The 15057-nt window shown below is 38.3% G+C and overlaps 1 protein-coding gene across 1 annotated transcript; it reads right to left on the reverse strand.

Moving 5' to 3' along the window:
- Nucleotides 1–5057: 5057 nt before the first annotated feature.
- LOC126716751 (putative pentatricopeptide repeat-containing protein At1g12700, mitochondrial) lies at nucleotides 5058–9510 on the reverse strand. Its single transcript, XM_050417725.1, has 3 exons — nucleotides 7736–9510; nucleotides 6371–6486; nucleotides 5058–5704 (listed from the first exon to the last, which is right to left on the reverse strand). The coding sequence occupies exon 1, from the start codon at nucleotides 9380–9382 to the stop codon at nucleotides 7799–7801; it is 1584 nt and encodes a 527-aa protein (XP_050273682.1). The 5' UTR covers nucleotides 9383–9510; the 3' UTR covers nucleotides 5058–5704; nucleotides 6371–6486; nucleotides 7736–7798.
- Between the last annotated feature and the right edge of the window lie 5547 nt (nucleotides 9511–15057).

The raw sequence follows: 15057 nt of genomic DNA on the forward strand, positions 1-15057 counted from the left end.
ACTGGGTGCACTATTGTCGCTGTGTGATATAAAAATAAATAAATTTACTAATGATGGCATTTTTACTTTAAAACTATTATCCTATGTACCCTCAAATGAATAAAGGTTCAAAAATCCTCAGTAATATTCAAATAGTGGTAAGGTCAAACAGGATTAGGATCAAAATTATAAGGGTTGACACAAATTTCATCCTGTGTTTTGACAAAAGACAACCAAAAGATATGAAAGTGAAATAGACAGTAACTTAAACTGATTGATATTGCACAGGTCTGACAACTCAATCCAAAGTTGTTTTAATTAATTTGTTAAAGTCAGAATTGGTACCAATTGGTATCGTGCCTAATATGGAGGAATTAGTGGAGATTTTGGGCTGTAGGTAGGCTTCGCTTCCCTTGAAATACTTGGGCCTTTCGTTGGGTGCTACACATAAAGAGGAGACAATTTGGAACCTTGTATTGGAGAAGATGGAGAGGCATTTAGCTGGATGGAAGATGATGTATTTATCTAAGTGGGGCAAAGTAACTCTTATTAAGAAAATTTTGTCCAGCTTACCTACTTTTTTCCTTTCTCTCTGTCCTATTCCAGTAAAGGTGGCTAATCGTATGGAGAAACTAAAAAGAGACTTTCTTTGGAGTGGTATGATGATCCTAAGATACCTTTGGTGGAATGGGCTAAGGTTTGTATGTCGATGCAGAATGGAGGTTTAGGGATTTGACGGCTGAGACGATTTAATTCTGCATTGTTAGGCAAATGGTTATGGAGATATGGAATGGAGAGAGATGCCCTTTGGAGGAAGGTTATTGAGGCAAAATATGGGGATTAAGGGAGTTGTTGGTGCATCAAATTGGTGTCAGGGACTTATGGTGTTAGTGTGTAGAAATCCATTAGAAGTGGTTAGCTAGACTTTTCTAAATTCCTTCGGTTTGATGTGGGTGACGGTACTAGAGTAAAGTTTAGGGAGGATGAATGGTGTAGGGATTGTTCTCTTAAGTTAGCATTTCTAGAATTGTACAGTATTAGTCGAAATAAGGAGTTTTTAGTGTAGGAGGTTATGTAGTTCTCTAATGGGTGGCTGCATTGGAACATTCCGTTTCACTATCCCCCACAGGATTGGGAGGAAGCATCGATTGATTTGTTTTGGGATGTGCTTTATTCCACAAATGTTCAAGGCATTGGTGCTGATAGACTTTGCTGGAAGCCAGCATTGAGTAGAGGTTTTGAGGTTCAAAGTTTCTATCTCTCTTTATCTCCTTCTTCTATCATTGATTTCCCTTGGAAAAGGGTGTGGAAATCAAAGGTTCCTCCTAGAGTAACATTCTTTTCTTGCACTGCTACCTTAGGAAAGATCTTAACTATAGATAATCTTTGGAAGAGACATATTGCAGTGATAGAGTGGTGCTTTATGTGTAAAAGGTGCAGGGAATAGGTGGATCACCTTCTCCTTCAATGTCCTATAGCTTATGAGTTGTGGTCAATGGTTTTTTGTTTGTTTGGTAGTCATTGGGTTATGCCATATAAAGTTAGTGAGTTGCTGGCTTCTTGGCAGGGCAAGTTTGGTATGCATCGAAATATAGATTTATGGAGGTTCGTGCCACACTTTTTGTTTTGGTTCTTATGGCGGGAGCAAAATGCTAAATGCTTTGAGGATTGTGAACGGTTTATTTTTGACATTAAATCTTTCTTTTTTCGTACTCTCCTTGATTGGAGTGTAGTTTTGCCTTTTTATTCTTGTTTTTCTCTCTCCGATCTTATTGATTGTTGTAATCTGGGCTCCTGATTTGTGCCACTCTAGTACATTTCCAGTGTACTTGGTTGGTTTTTTCTAATAATATTTCTTACATTACTTATAAAATAAAATAAAATAAAAAACAATAGTTTAACTTGAAAGCACCCATGATTTGCTTTAAAACTAAATTTGATGAGCTAATTACAATCGGATTACTTTTGTAAAACAAAAATTGATTCAAGATTTAATTTGGTCCAGAACCTAATCACTAAGGATTTAAGAATTTTGGTGCATCACTCTTAAGAATAGGCTCATGGATGGTAACATCTCAATTTTTTACCACAATTTAAAATTTTAGACTCTTACAATAACTAAGTACCACAATTTAAAATTTTAAACTCTTACCATATCTAAGGAAAAAAAAAAGTGCAGGTACAACCTCCACGTGAAGGTGCTTTGGTAGTAAAGATTTATTTTGCCAAGCGAAAACTAGTATGGGAAATTCTAGAGAATGCTTTGAAGAAAAAGATTGAAATACAATGGTCTGATATTATAGGTGTAGGGTCACGATTCGGGGCCCAAGCCCAAAAGGTATGGAGTCTTGGTATAATGAGCTCAAAACAATGAATTTGTAGAGAATGAGTCAAAGAACTAGATCCTAGTGAATTGGACAACGGCTAGTATTGAGCTAAACGACGATCAGACACAAATAAAAGATGTTGATGTCCATGGACTTTCAGTCCAAGGAGGCTAAATTATAGTATATTGATCACCGTTGGATTCTAAGACAGTTTGGATTGCTACAGTGTTCTCTCTCCCTCATTTTCTTTTTCAATCTCATGGGGATTTCTCTCATTATATAGCCTTCTTGGAGCCATTTTGATCCTACACTTGTTGATCATCCAAATTCTCATTAGAGTGCCTGTCCCATCAGACACCTCCCTTCAGCCTTCTATAAGTTTTAGTAGCCAAGGCAACACTGTTAAGTGATCCTCTCCACATAAATGCGGCCAGAAAAGTAGCTGCATTGCATTTAATGCGGTGGTAGCAGCTTTTCTTTAGATATTTTGCGTTTCCTTCTTCCCCGTATGTTTATATAGCGCAGTCCCATCACCAGGGCCTTTCGGAGGGGCCCTCTAATTTCTAGAATTACGCATTTGAGCCACATCGATCACATCCAAGGAGGTATTCCTCCTCAGATCATCTCTCATGCATTTCCTGTTTATGGGACTTTAACCTTGAGTCCCTTTTGCGACCATTTGCCTCCCCTCGGATTCGCCAATTGTCCCGGGTGAAGCCCAAAGCCCCACTACATGATTTTGAGTCTTTGTCCCTACAATAGGAATTCAACCTAAAATTATGGAAGATAAGTTCAGACTTTACTGATAATCAAGCTCAAACTTACAGGTTTGTATTGTTTTCTATTTTTGAAATTTTATAGTTGACATTGCTTTTGGTTTCTACATTACAATATTTTGTTTAGTTCATTTGTTATTTTGTCACATCTTTCAACACATATTTTTCTAGTTGTAAATGTGTTATTCTATTTTAGGAGTTCTAATGATTTTTTTGCTAATTAATGAATTATTTTTCTAGTTGTAAATGTCTTATTCTGTTCAAGACTTCAAGGAATTATAATGAATTTTGTTGTTGGCATGCTATCCTCAGGTTGCACTATCTTGAATTTCCTCCAGGAACCCTTGACAAACACTATGAGAAGCTCCTGCAATGTGACCCCAATTTGTTAAAGTTGAGCCAAAGACCTTTCCCAAGTCTTAGTTCTCCTTACTTCCATACAGATTGCAACAATGGGAGTAAAGAATTTTCTTTGGATTTTTATGGACATGGGCAGTTACCTTTACCATTCTCGAGTATGCATTCGCCATTTAAATCTATTCAACAAATTCAGGCATATGAACAAGCCCACCAACAGTACCTTCTTACGACAAACTCAACTTCACCAATATCAGGTATTGAATTGTGCATATTCCCAATTCCACACTGTTCTAAGGCTTCAATTGTACTCTAACTTGGTTTTTCAAATCTTTTGTGCTGATATAGTTATGGATTTCTCTCCACATTCAGATGGAGCCATCAGCAACCAAGGAGTTTTTGATGATCCAAGGATGGCAATGTGGTATCAAAGGATGACTAATCCTGCAAACGTTCTAGGGAGAGATCAAATGCAGGGGCCATTTTCTATGGCTATACCAACCCAAGTAAATCCAGCCATATCTGGTCAAAACTATATATATATATATATATATATATAATATATAATATAATATAATACAATATAATATAATATAAAACAAAATAAGATCAAGTGACTTCAGAGTACCGTCAAAAACCTATTAGGAAATTAACAATGCAATTTTGTGCTGGAAGTTTTAGCGTATTGGTGCAGTGAAGATTGATGGTAGGGTGTCTGGCGATCAGGAAAGCTCTATTGAAAGTGATTTCACCTAAACATCAACTCACATGATGGTTGCAAGGAGATAGAAAGAATGATCAAAGGCAACAAATCAAATGGAAAACAGAGTCCTTAGTTGAAGACATTCCAAGTAAGCTGTGCAGCAAGAATCCCCAGGCCCAACAATTTGCCAATCTTGCCTCTAATAGTTTCATGAACATATTTGGGTCTGAAATGACTATGTTGCTGGTTAGAACTTTATGTTATTATCTTCACATAAACTTTTCTTTTTTGTTGTATCCAAAAATAGTTGTGTCCAATAAACGAAGTCCTTGAAGAAAAAAAACTTGATACCCTCTATTCCAAACAATGACAGACCTACCACCCTTAACTGTAAACCATGCCCTGTTACAAAGAATGTTCCAACTTACCAAATTACAGAACCGGTCAAACAAACGAATTGGGAACAGGATCCATGAATATGGGAAAGAACATGCCTCTGCCTCATATAAGAAACTGTATCCAGACTTGATTTTATTCTGAAATACTTTCTAACCACACAATGGAGATTCTTGCATGATTGAAATTGGATAATGTGAAACCTGGTCTACTTTGAATCAAAAACCTCCATATAGTGGCCATACACTGCTGCAGCTTTCTTTTAATTTTTCTGTACAATAAGTTTAGGCTCAAATATATATATAGATAGATAGATAGAGAGATAGATAGCTGTGGTATAAACTGCATGAATCAAGTTAACATCATACAGCACAATGGTTGTGCAAACATAGTTTCAGACATCAGTTGCCAAGTTCACTTTTATTTTATTTTATAAGTATATGATTTTATTCCAAATAAGTACCTCATTAATAATACAAAACACTAGATAGCCTAAAGAATTGCAACCAAAGAATTAGATAGCATAATAATGTTAATTTTATTCCATTAAAATGAATTGAGAAATTGATGACAAATCAAAATCTAGACTAAATAACCATATTTGCACCACCCCACATCTGTTATAAATAGCTCGTTTGACAAAGTTACTCTTGTTGATAAGTAATGATATGGGAATTGGCATAGTGGCCTTTTTTGTAACTTTCAAGTGGGGGAGGTGATGTTTGAACCCAGGTTCTCCTTGAGAAAAACAGTAAAGGCATTGAGCCACAAGGCTCTTCGCACAACATAGTGATTCGTGTCTTCAAACTTGGTTGGGTGATTTACTAGAATCTTCTAGTATGGTTGGAGGATCACCAAATATGCTTGCAGCTTCACATGCACCCCCTGCATTCAATTCACTAAAACTCCTTTTCTTTAATGAAGAGGGAGAATTCTCCTTTTCTTTGTTTTCATTAGCCCATTCTTTTCCTTTTCCTTTTTCTTTTTCATTCTCAATTTCTTTATTAGTATGAGTCTCACCGTCTGGCAGGGGAAACAATGGAGGTTCCCGGCCACTCAATCAAGAAAATACCTTTTCAACCATCTCACTAATTTCCTTCCCCAGACCATTACTGTCCAAAATTAGCTCCCAAATTGATTTAGAAGCTTTCTCCAGCACTGGAGCTCTGTATGAAATCGATACAAAATTATAAGTTACAGAAGCTTCAGTACACACAAGTGCCATAAAATTAGTATTGTCACACATTGGAAGCCCCTTCTAAACCATGACATTGTAACAAACCACACATGCTGGCAATGTGGGATGTTCTTACAGATCCACTTAGAGATCCTAGGTTCAGAGTAAAAAAAGTGGCAATGGACAAAGAAAGCTCTATCCTCATGTGCATTACTAAAATTTGACACAGAGTTGATTTAAGCTTTGAACCACCTAAGGTATGTACATACAGGGTATCTACCCACATGGATTCAGCCCAAATACAAGGTATCTGCCCAAAATTGCTAAACCCACTTTCAAGTTTCATTCATTATTTTCATACATCCATCCACATTAATCATTAAAATTGGTTACACTGGATTGGTCATCTTATTAATTTTTGACAAAGTTAAGGAAATTTCATGGTATTGAAAACTCAGTCACTATTTAACATTTGATACTGCTAAGATAACTTTAAGATAATGACAATTGTCCAACAGATGACCAAAGCCTTTACACAACCACATAAAAGCTATGAGTTTTCCAAAAAGTAAGTGAATGCCTTTAGTGCGCACCTAGGAGGCTATTTCTACCTCTAAAAACAAATGAAAAAAGGACAAAAATCACTAAAACTTACTCAAGTTCCTGCCTTAGCGCATCAAACAACTCTCTTTTGGTTTGTTTCTCTGCCCCAGGGGTGGTAGGAACTTTACTCTGTTCAGCCATTTTAATAGTAGTATTCTTAAGCTCTTCCTGCAAAAACAAAGAGCATGGACATACAAAAATTTCACATTAAAATCAAAATAGATTTCTTTTTAACTATTGAACCTCCACAACCTTAACCATTTTCACTCAATACTATCCCCAAACATGGTTTGGTTTTAACCTCCCTCAGTCAATTGTCTACAGAAGAGGAAATATCTAAAGAATTCATAGTTCATACTACTACTATCATTTTCTAGAATAAGGACAGATTGGCATGTCTACCAGGCAATTCTAGCCTTTCTTACCTAAAAAAAAAAAAATCTTCAAGATTTCCCATGCACTTTAACATTGGCAGGTCCCGTTAATCATTAGTCAATATGTTGATATGATTATAGTACAAAGTAAAACAATAAATTTTCTCCATTGTAGAGATGGCTTTATCCCAAAGGGAGGGAGGCATGAAGCAACCAAAGCACCAACCTAATTATTATTTGCTTCGCTACTGCTGTATGATATAAAAATAAATAAAATTACTAATGATGGCATTCTTACTTTAAAAATATTATCCTATGTACCCTCAAATGAATAAAGTTTCAAGAACCCCTAGTAACACTCCAATAGTGGTTAGTGCAAACAGGACAGGAATCAAAATTAGTAAGGGTTGACACAAACTTCATGTAGCATTTTGACAAAAGGAAACTAAAAGATATGACAATGAAATAGAAAGTATCTTAAACTGATTGATATTGCATAGGATTGACAACTCAATCCATAGTTGTTTTAAAACAATAGTTTAACTTGCAAGCACCCCTGGTGTCTTTTAAGACTAAATTTGATCAGCTAATTACAACTGGATTACTTTTGTAAAAATGAAACTGATTCAAGATATAATTTGGTCTAGAACCTAATCGCTAAGCATTTAAGAATTTTGGGGCTGGTTTGGGGAGGGGAGGATACCTGTTGAAGGTTTGATATTTAGGCTATATTTGAATTGGAATACTAGTTTTTATGATTGGAAAACTTTGAATAATGGTTGGAACATAGTATAGCTAACTAGTACAAGAAATAAGATCTATGAATCTAGTCTCAAACTAGGACTCTTGAGTATCCACCTAAGAGGGCAGTATAATACACCCAATGGCTAGTCAAAATGTTTAGCAACAACATGCGTGCACAAGAAAATTGCAACAAAAGATCGAACAGTAAAAGGAATAAACAATCTTGGGCACATAAATGTAAAGAAATACCATCTCGTAAGAAGTATAGAATTTTACTCAAAGCAAATATACCACTCAACATAATGACTAGTGATAGGTTAAAATATAAAAGTTGTCTTTGATCTTGAGAAATTAAATAACCTTCACCCAGACTTTGGAAGCAGCTCTCGAATATTATCATCTACTTGATTAGACGATAGCAAGTCAATAAACATGGCAGCAGTTGTTGCGTTTGCTGAAAATCCCTTGTCCACCATCATTTTGAGATATTTCATTGCCTTTGCTGTGTCACCATGTTGCAATAACCCTTGGATTAATGTGTTATATGTTTGCTCATTAGGTGAACAACCATTGCCTTCCATTTTCTCAAGCAGCCAAATCGCTTCATCAATTAGCCCCTCTTTGCAAAACCCTTTGACCATTATAGTATAAGTCCGAACATCAGGTTGCAATCCTTTTGCAAGAAGACTACTAAAGATTTCTCTTGCAGTTGTAAGCTCCCCAACATTGCACATACTGTCAATCAAGATGTTGTAAAACACAATATGTTGGTCCAACTTTTTTTCTTTAATCTCCTGAAACAATGCCATTGCCTCAGCAATTCGTCTATTCTTACAAAATCCATCTAACAAGATGGCATAGGTTTGGAGATTTGGAAGTTGGCCACAAGCTTGCATTGTATTGAATAGCTCTAATGCAGTCCGAACTCTCTCCACTCGACAAAACCCACCTATAAGAGTGGTGTAAGTCACTACATCAGGAATTGTTCCCTTGTTGGACATTTCATGAAAGAGACGCATTGCCTCATCAATTTTTTTACTTTTGCAATATCCATTTATCAATATGTTATAGCTAAACACATTGGGTGAAAAACCCTTCTCAACCATTATATTAAATGCCTTAACTGCCTCATCCATTTGGTTTTGCAAACAATAACCATCAATCAAAGAATTGTAAGCGACTTTGTCAGGCTCAATGCCTCTTTGAATCATCACATCAAAAACTTTTTTTGCCTCAGTCAGCATCCCTTCCTTGCAATATGTGTCCACCAATATGCTAAATGTTTGTACATCTGGCACGACCTTCCTTTGCAGCATCTCATTCCACAAAGTAAAAGCCTCCCTCCACCGGCCAAAATTGCATAGTCCTTGAATTACGCAACTGTAAGTGACAACATCTGGCTGAATGCCTTTACTCATCATTTCAGAAAAAAGGTTCAAAGCCTCAGTTACCAATTTATCCTTACATAAACTGTCAATGACCGTGTTATAGTGCACCACATTTTGTGCAAAATTCCTTTTTTCAATCTTCCTGAGCAACCTAATAGCCACACCAGTCTGGCCAATCTTACAGAGACCATTTACTATTGTTCCACAAGTAATCGCATTAGGCTCATACCCTTTATTCTCCATTTCTTCTACCAGCCTAACAGCTCCAGCAATGTTACCTCGAAGACATAGCCCATTGACAAGAGTGGTTAGAGTTATATGATTTGGTTGATAACCATGTTTCAAAATTGTTGCTAAGACAGAGAACCCAAAATCAACCCGTCTCAAACGGCAGTAGCAATTAATCAAAACAGTGAGAGTATAAACATTGGGCGAGATTCCGAATGATTCCATTCGTTGAATTAGATTAATGACTACAGAGTAATGCTTCATTCTTGCAACCGCACCCAACAATTGAGTAAAATCGACAATGGAAGGCAAAGGGTGCATGTGAAGCATTGTATCAAACAGACCTAAGGCATGATCAAGATTCTTAAAGGTTCCAGATTTGCAGTGATCTCTCACAGAATTCAACAACTGATTCCGATTCTGACATGGGGTTTTCGCATTTTCTCTAATAGTAGAACAATAATCCCAACCCTAATTCTACTTTGTGTGCAAGTCAAGTCTCCTACTTGTACTAGAAGTCTATTAGTCTAGGGTTTAGTCACCTATATATACTCATGTTAGGGTTCATTGTAACACAGGAAGTTATTGTACTACACTCTCATATAATAAAGATGTAGCCCTTAAGGGATTCCTCCGTGGATGTAGGCCGTAAGGCTGAACCACGTAACCCTTGTGTTCTCAGTGTTCCTCCTCTATGCTTCCTCTTCCGCATCCACTCTAGCATACACAACATGGTATAACACATCGCGTTGCTAATATTAATATTTAACATGGTATCAGAGCCAAACTCCGTTCTTGGCATCAAACAAACATCTCTAGCAAGCAAAGAAGATTCTCATGTGCACATCACCAATAGAAGTCAGAGCATGCTTCTCAGCTGGATCTAGACTCCACGGCATCTCGCAGCCACTGTGGCGCAGTGCTGTGTCCAAGATCCACAGACTCAAGCAAATCGTGACTTAACTTATCAGATCTGTGCAAATCCAAGCCTCGCCTGACGAAACCAACACCACAGACGTGTTCCAAGATCTCTCGCGACCAAAACCCAGAAATCCGGTCACCCAAATCCCTGCCACGCGCCTCCACGCGCCGATGAAGCCGCCGGAAAATTCCCACGCGCCGTCTCAGATTCATTACTTCAGATGGTCTTATTGGCCACACGCGCCGTCCAATCGGCCATGTCGACCACCGATCTACCTACGGAAGAAATATCGTCTTCAACGGCCGCTGCACGCGCCTCCACGCGCCACCTGGGCTTCTGGCTTCTCCTCCACGCGCCGGTAACGCTGTCACATGCATTCCACGCGCCACCATGAAGGCCTCCTCGTCCACCGATCTAGAGAACCTGAAATTCTGGGCATCAACCGAGCTTACACGCGCCGCCACGCGCCGCCACGCGCCTCTCAAGTGTCTGGCTTCTCCTCCACGCGCCGGCAATGACGTCATGCGCCTTCCACTCGCCGGAAAACTGCTGCTGACGTCATCCGATGACGTCATCACTCCACGTCAGCAGCCACGCAAGCGCAGCCACGTCAGCCCTAGTCCACGTCAGCGACACGTCATCAGCCACGTCAGCAGTGTCGTCCCGTCAGCACCACGTCATCTAGCTGACCGTTGACCCGGACCGACCCGACCCGGACCACCCGGATCTGACCCATGAGCACTTTGACTGTTGACTTTGACCTGGACCAGTTGACTTTGACTTTTTGGTTTGACCTTTGACCAAAAGTCAAAATTTCCAAAAAGGACCTATCTTGCTCAGTTTTTCGCGTAGATTCCGATTTTGGCCTCCGTTTCTTCATTTGAAGCTCCGAAATTGGACATTTGGCACATTCTTCATTGTGGTTTCTTCAAAGGCATTCTACAAGGCATCTCCAAGTGATCTTCTCATGCTTATCCAACCTCAAGTCTTCATCAAGCTTCCGCCTTGAGTTTGAGGGAGGGTGTTAGAGATATATATTATTCATATTAGCCCAATGTAATAGGCCCAACCCTAATTCTACTTTGTGTGCAAGTCAAGTCTCCTACTTGTACTAGAAGTCTATTAGTCTAGGGTTTAGTCACCTATATATACTCATGTTAGGGTTCATTGTAACACAGGAAGTTATTGTACTACACTCTCATATAATAAAGATGTAGCCCTTAAGGGATTCCTCCGTGGATGTAGGCCGTAAGGCTGAACCACGTAACCCTTGTGTTCTCAGTGTTCCTCCTCTATGCTTCCTCTTCCGCATCCACTCTAGCATACACAACATGGTATAACACATCGCGTTGCTAATATTAATATTTAACAAGAAGTAAAAGCACGAAATGGAAGGCTTACTCTAATAATCAAACGATTGCAAAGAAGCAGAGAGGATGTTGATTTACCCATTTCACAATGACGACAGTCTCAGCTACCAGCTCGGGTCAGGTTCGGTTTCGGCTTAGCTTCGGAACTTCAAAAATCGAAAGGAGAAATCGTGGTGGTGGAGTGGCAGATAGGAGGGCGAAGCAGTGAGTAGGACTGGATGAGAATGATTTGTATTTCTGAGATAATTGGAAACTCGTTCAAACCCATTTTGACCTAAAAAAGACAATAAAAAATTGTAAGGTTAGACACATATATATATATATATATATATAGTATTTTTTTTATTAAATACTTTTCAAAAAACACACCCCTCAATTTTTTATTATAATCAAATTAAAAAGAAAAGTTTCTAAACACACCAATAGCATAGGTGGGAAGCTCGTTCAGACCCTTTTTGACCTAAAAATACAATAAAAAATTATAAGGTTAGACACATTTTGTTTTACTGCACGTGTCCTATCTAAATTTTATTGAAATTTTTGTTCATGTTGTGCAAAAAATAAAGAGTATAATATAAAATAAAAAGAACCGTCAAAAATGCAATAAAGAAAAAAAAAAGAGTAAAGCTATGTGTTTATTAGAAAAAAAACTAAAATTAAAAATTAGAAAAGAGAGAGTAAAACTCATCTATAACTTGAAAAATGTTTAACTCTTATACTAGGTATAATTTGAACTTATATAATCTAAATATATAACTAAAGTTAAAACTGAGAGCAAATGTAAAAGTAAATATTTTTTAATTATCAAATGAGGTAGGCTAGTCTTAGCAACTAGAAGTCTCATTTAGGCTCATGTAAGGTATATATATTGCCCTACTTTATTATTATAAAAAAGATGAATATTTTATAATTAATTTATTTGGTGTGTTTACTATCACGTTCACTGACCTCTTTATCCAGAACCTATAATAGTAAGATAAGTTGAAACTTGAAACTTGTGAATTGGTATATGCTTTAAGTACTAAGTTGTGAAAGATGTGGGGTTCAAGTGATAAGTTTAATTGTAATGATATCTTTTGTGATATTTTATGTTTGTGGCTTAAACCACATTTTCTCCTATCCACTATTTACCAATAAATTTTTTATCTCGAAAAGAGACTGCAAATAATTTGTACTTATGTAAAATTATAATTTTGTGCATCAGTTTATTCTTTTATGGCCAGTGTTTTTACCGACTTTAATTGAAACCTTTCACCTAGAATGGCTGCATACAGTTTGAGGAAAAATATGTGTTAGGTTCTAAAAGTTTAGAATAATTGGCAAACCGTGAACACAAACTTGTCTAGATATAAATCCTAGAGTCTATAGGTATTATTAGACAATGCTCAAGGTGATACAAGTTAAGATTCAAGATTATACAAGTTGTAAAAAGAAGAGTTCAGAAACTGTCTGGTTCAACCGATCGAAAGACAAGCTTGACCAATCGAAACATGTATCTACAGAATTTTAAGTTCGGTCCAACAACAATTCAAGTCTATTAAGGATTAGGGTTTCAGATCTACTTTTTCTAGTATATAAAAGAAACCTTAAGCACGTTTCAAGTTGGATGGATTCATACATGTCACCAATTTAAAGTGGTTTGAAGAATTTTATTCCAAATTAATTTGGAGATAATCTTTGTTTGGAGGGGAAGTGAAGTTTTAATTAAGGCAATAGCACATTCAATTATCAATCCCAACTTTTACAATGAAATTGCTTCAGGCTTTCAGATTCAATGCATGATAAATTGCAAGCATTGATGAGAGATTTTGGTGGGGCCAAAAGGATAACGAGCATAAGATTTGTGTCGGTTGGTTGGCTGGCTTGGGGAGAAAAACGTGTATATCAAAGGTATTTTTTCATGAAAAAGAGTTGGAAAAAACAATGAATGAAACTTGAAAATGAGCTCTCGCTCCAAGCCCTGTGGACTATCTAGGGAAGAGGAAGAAGAACTTGCCAAAAGCAAGAAAAAGGTTAAGGACGTTCATCATGCTAGTTTTAATGATGGATCCAATGAAAATGAGCTCTCTTAGAACCAACAGAACGCTTGGTTTTCACCCAAAGACTCCTTCAAAGACAATTTGGTAGGAGTTATTCCAGGTGCTTATGCCAAAGCTTTCGACTTCACAGACTATATGGAAGCAGAGGACGGAGCGAAATCAGATGAAGAGGTGGAGGACCTCCGTGAGGGACTTGCTGTCGTGGAGCTAACTAGGGACACCAAACTCTGTATTAGGAGTCCTTGGTTAAGAGCACTGATTATAAAGCTATATGGGAAAACCATGGGCCTTAACTTCCTTCAAACCAAGCTTAACTTTCTATGGAAGCCAGTTGGGAGATTAGACTGTGTGGATTTGGGGAACGAGTTCTACTTAGTCCATTTTTCATTGAAAGAAGACATGGATGCAATCCTGGAAAAAAGGGCCGTGGTTCATCGGTGGGCATTATCTGTCCATTCGGCCATGGGAGCCTTTCTTCAAACCGTCCACAGCGAGCGTTTCATTGATAGCGGTATGGGTTAAGCTCCATGAGTTACCTATGGAGCTGTATGAAGTTGAGGTCTTGAAGTAGATTGGTGCATCCATAGGCAAGGTTCTCCGGATAGACACTTACACTACCATGGAAGCCAGAGGGAGATATGCTAGGTTGTGCATTCAAGTGGATACTAATAAGCCATTTATCAACACCGTTCTCATCGGAAAATTCGAGTAGTCCGTTAGCTATGAAGGAATACACGAGCTGTGTTTTTCCTGTGGTAGGGTAGGCCACAAAGGGGACTCATGCTCGTACACTATCAAAAACCCAAAACCGCCGGTGGCAGAAATTCCGTCAAAAGGAGGAGGAGGTCGGACTTAAAGCCCACACAGGTTGCATGATGCATACAGTACCATGCCAGGTAGTGGCACGACAAAGGAGCAGATACGGAGGAGGACAAGTATGGGCCTTGGTTGCTTGTGACACGTAGAAGGATAGGACAAAGAAGGAGCAGAAATTCCATTAGACCAGAGGTCCCCACAAGACCCGTGTCGAGCTTAGAGACTAAAGAAAGCCAACACGAAATTACCAATAATTCTACTAAAATGGGCCGGCATGTGGAGTTGGGCGTTGAAACAAAAGATAAATTCTTATATAGTGGGCTAGCGAAGTTGGGCCTCGTGCTCAAGGAGTTCAATATTGAAGGGAAAGCCCAAGTGGAGCCCCACATTCGGTCCAGCCCATCAGTCAAGGGTAAAAATGAATTAGCTAGAAGCAGGGTAGCCAAGAGCTCCATTAGGTCAGCCGAAGGAAAAAGTGAAAAGCAAAATCTAAGTTCATCATCTTCCTGGTCCTTACTCAACAACAAAGGCACCAAAGGCTTTAATGGCCCTTTCCAATTCACTGCTTCATCCAGCATTGGTTTGGGTCATCAAGTCCAAGATTCTCCTCCTTGTACCCCAAAAGGAGATGAAGAGCAGGAGGGGTTACTTCGTCAAGGCACGAATGGGTTTGTTGCTAAACGAGAAATGGGTCCCTCAAAGAACTCTCCCTCATTCCTTAATGATTATGAAGAGGTGCGAGATCAGCCCCATGAGGAGGGAACCAAACTTGTTAGGAATGGAGCATCTTCTAACCTTGTGCTTAGAGAAAGGGTAGATAAAGGAGAGACTTGTGATGAACAGATGGAAGTGGAGGAA

This window comes from Quercus robur, chromosome 3, assembly GCF_932294415.1.
Source record: "Quercus robur chromosome 3, dhQueRobu3.1, whole genome shotgun sequence".
Classification (NCBI taxonomy): Eukaryota; Viridiplantae; Streptophyta; class Magnoliopsida; order Fagales; family Fagaceae; genus Quercus; species Quercus robur.

Bases quoted from the DNA above. Each gene is read 5' to 3' on its own strand.
- LOC126716751 (XM_050417725.1), bottom strand. From the start codon at position 9,382: ATGCTTCACATGCACCCTTTGCCTTCCATTGTCGATTTTACTCAATTG.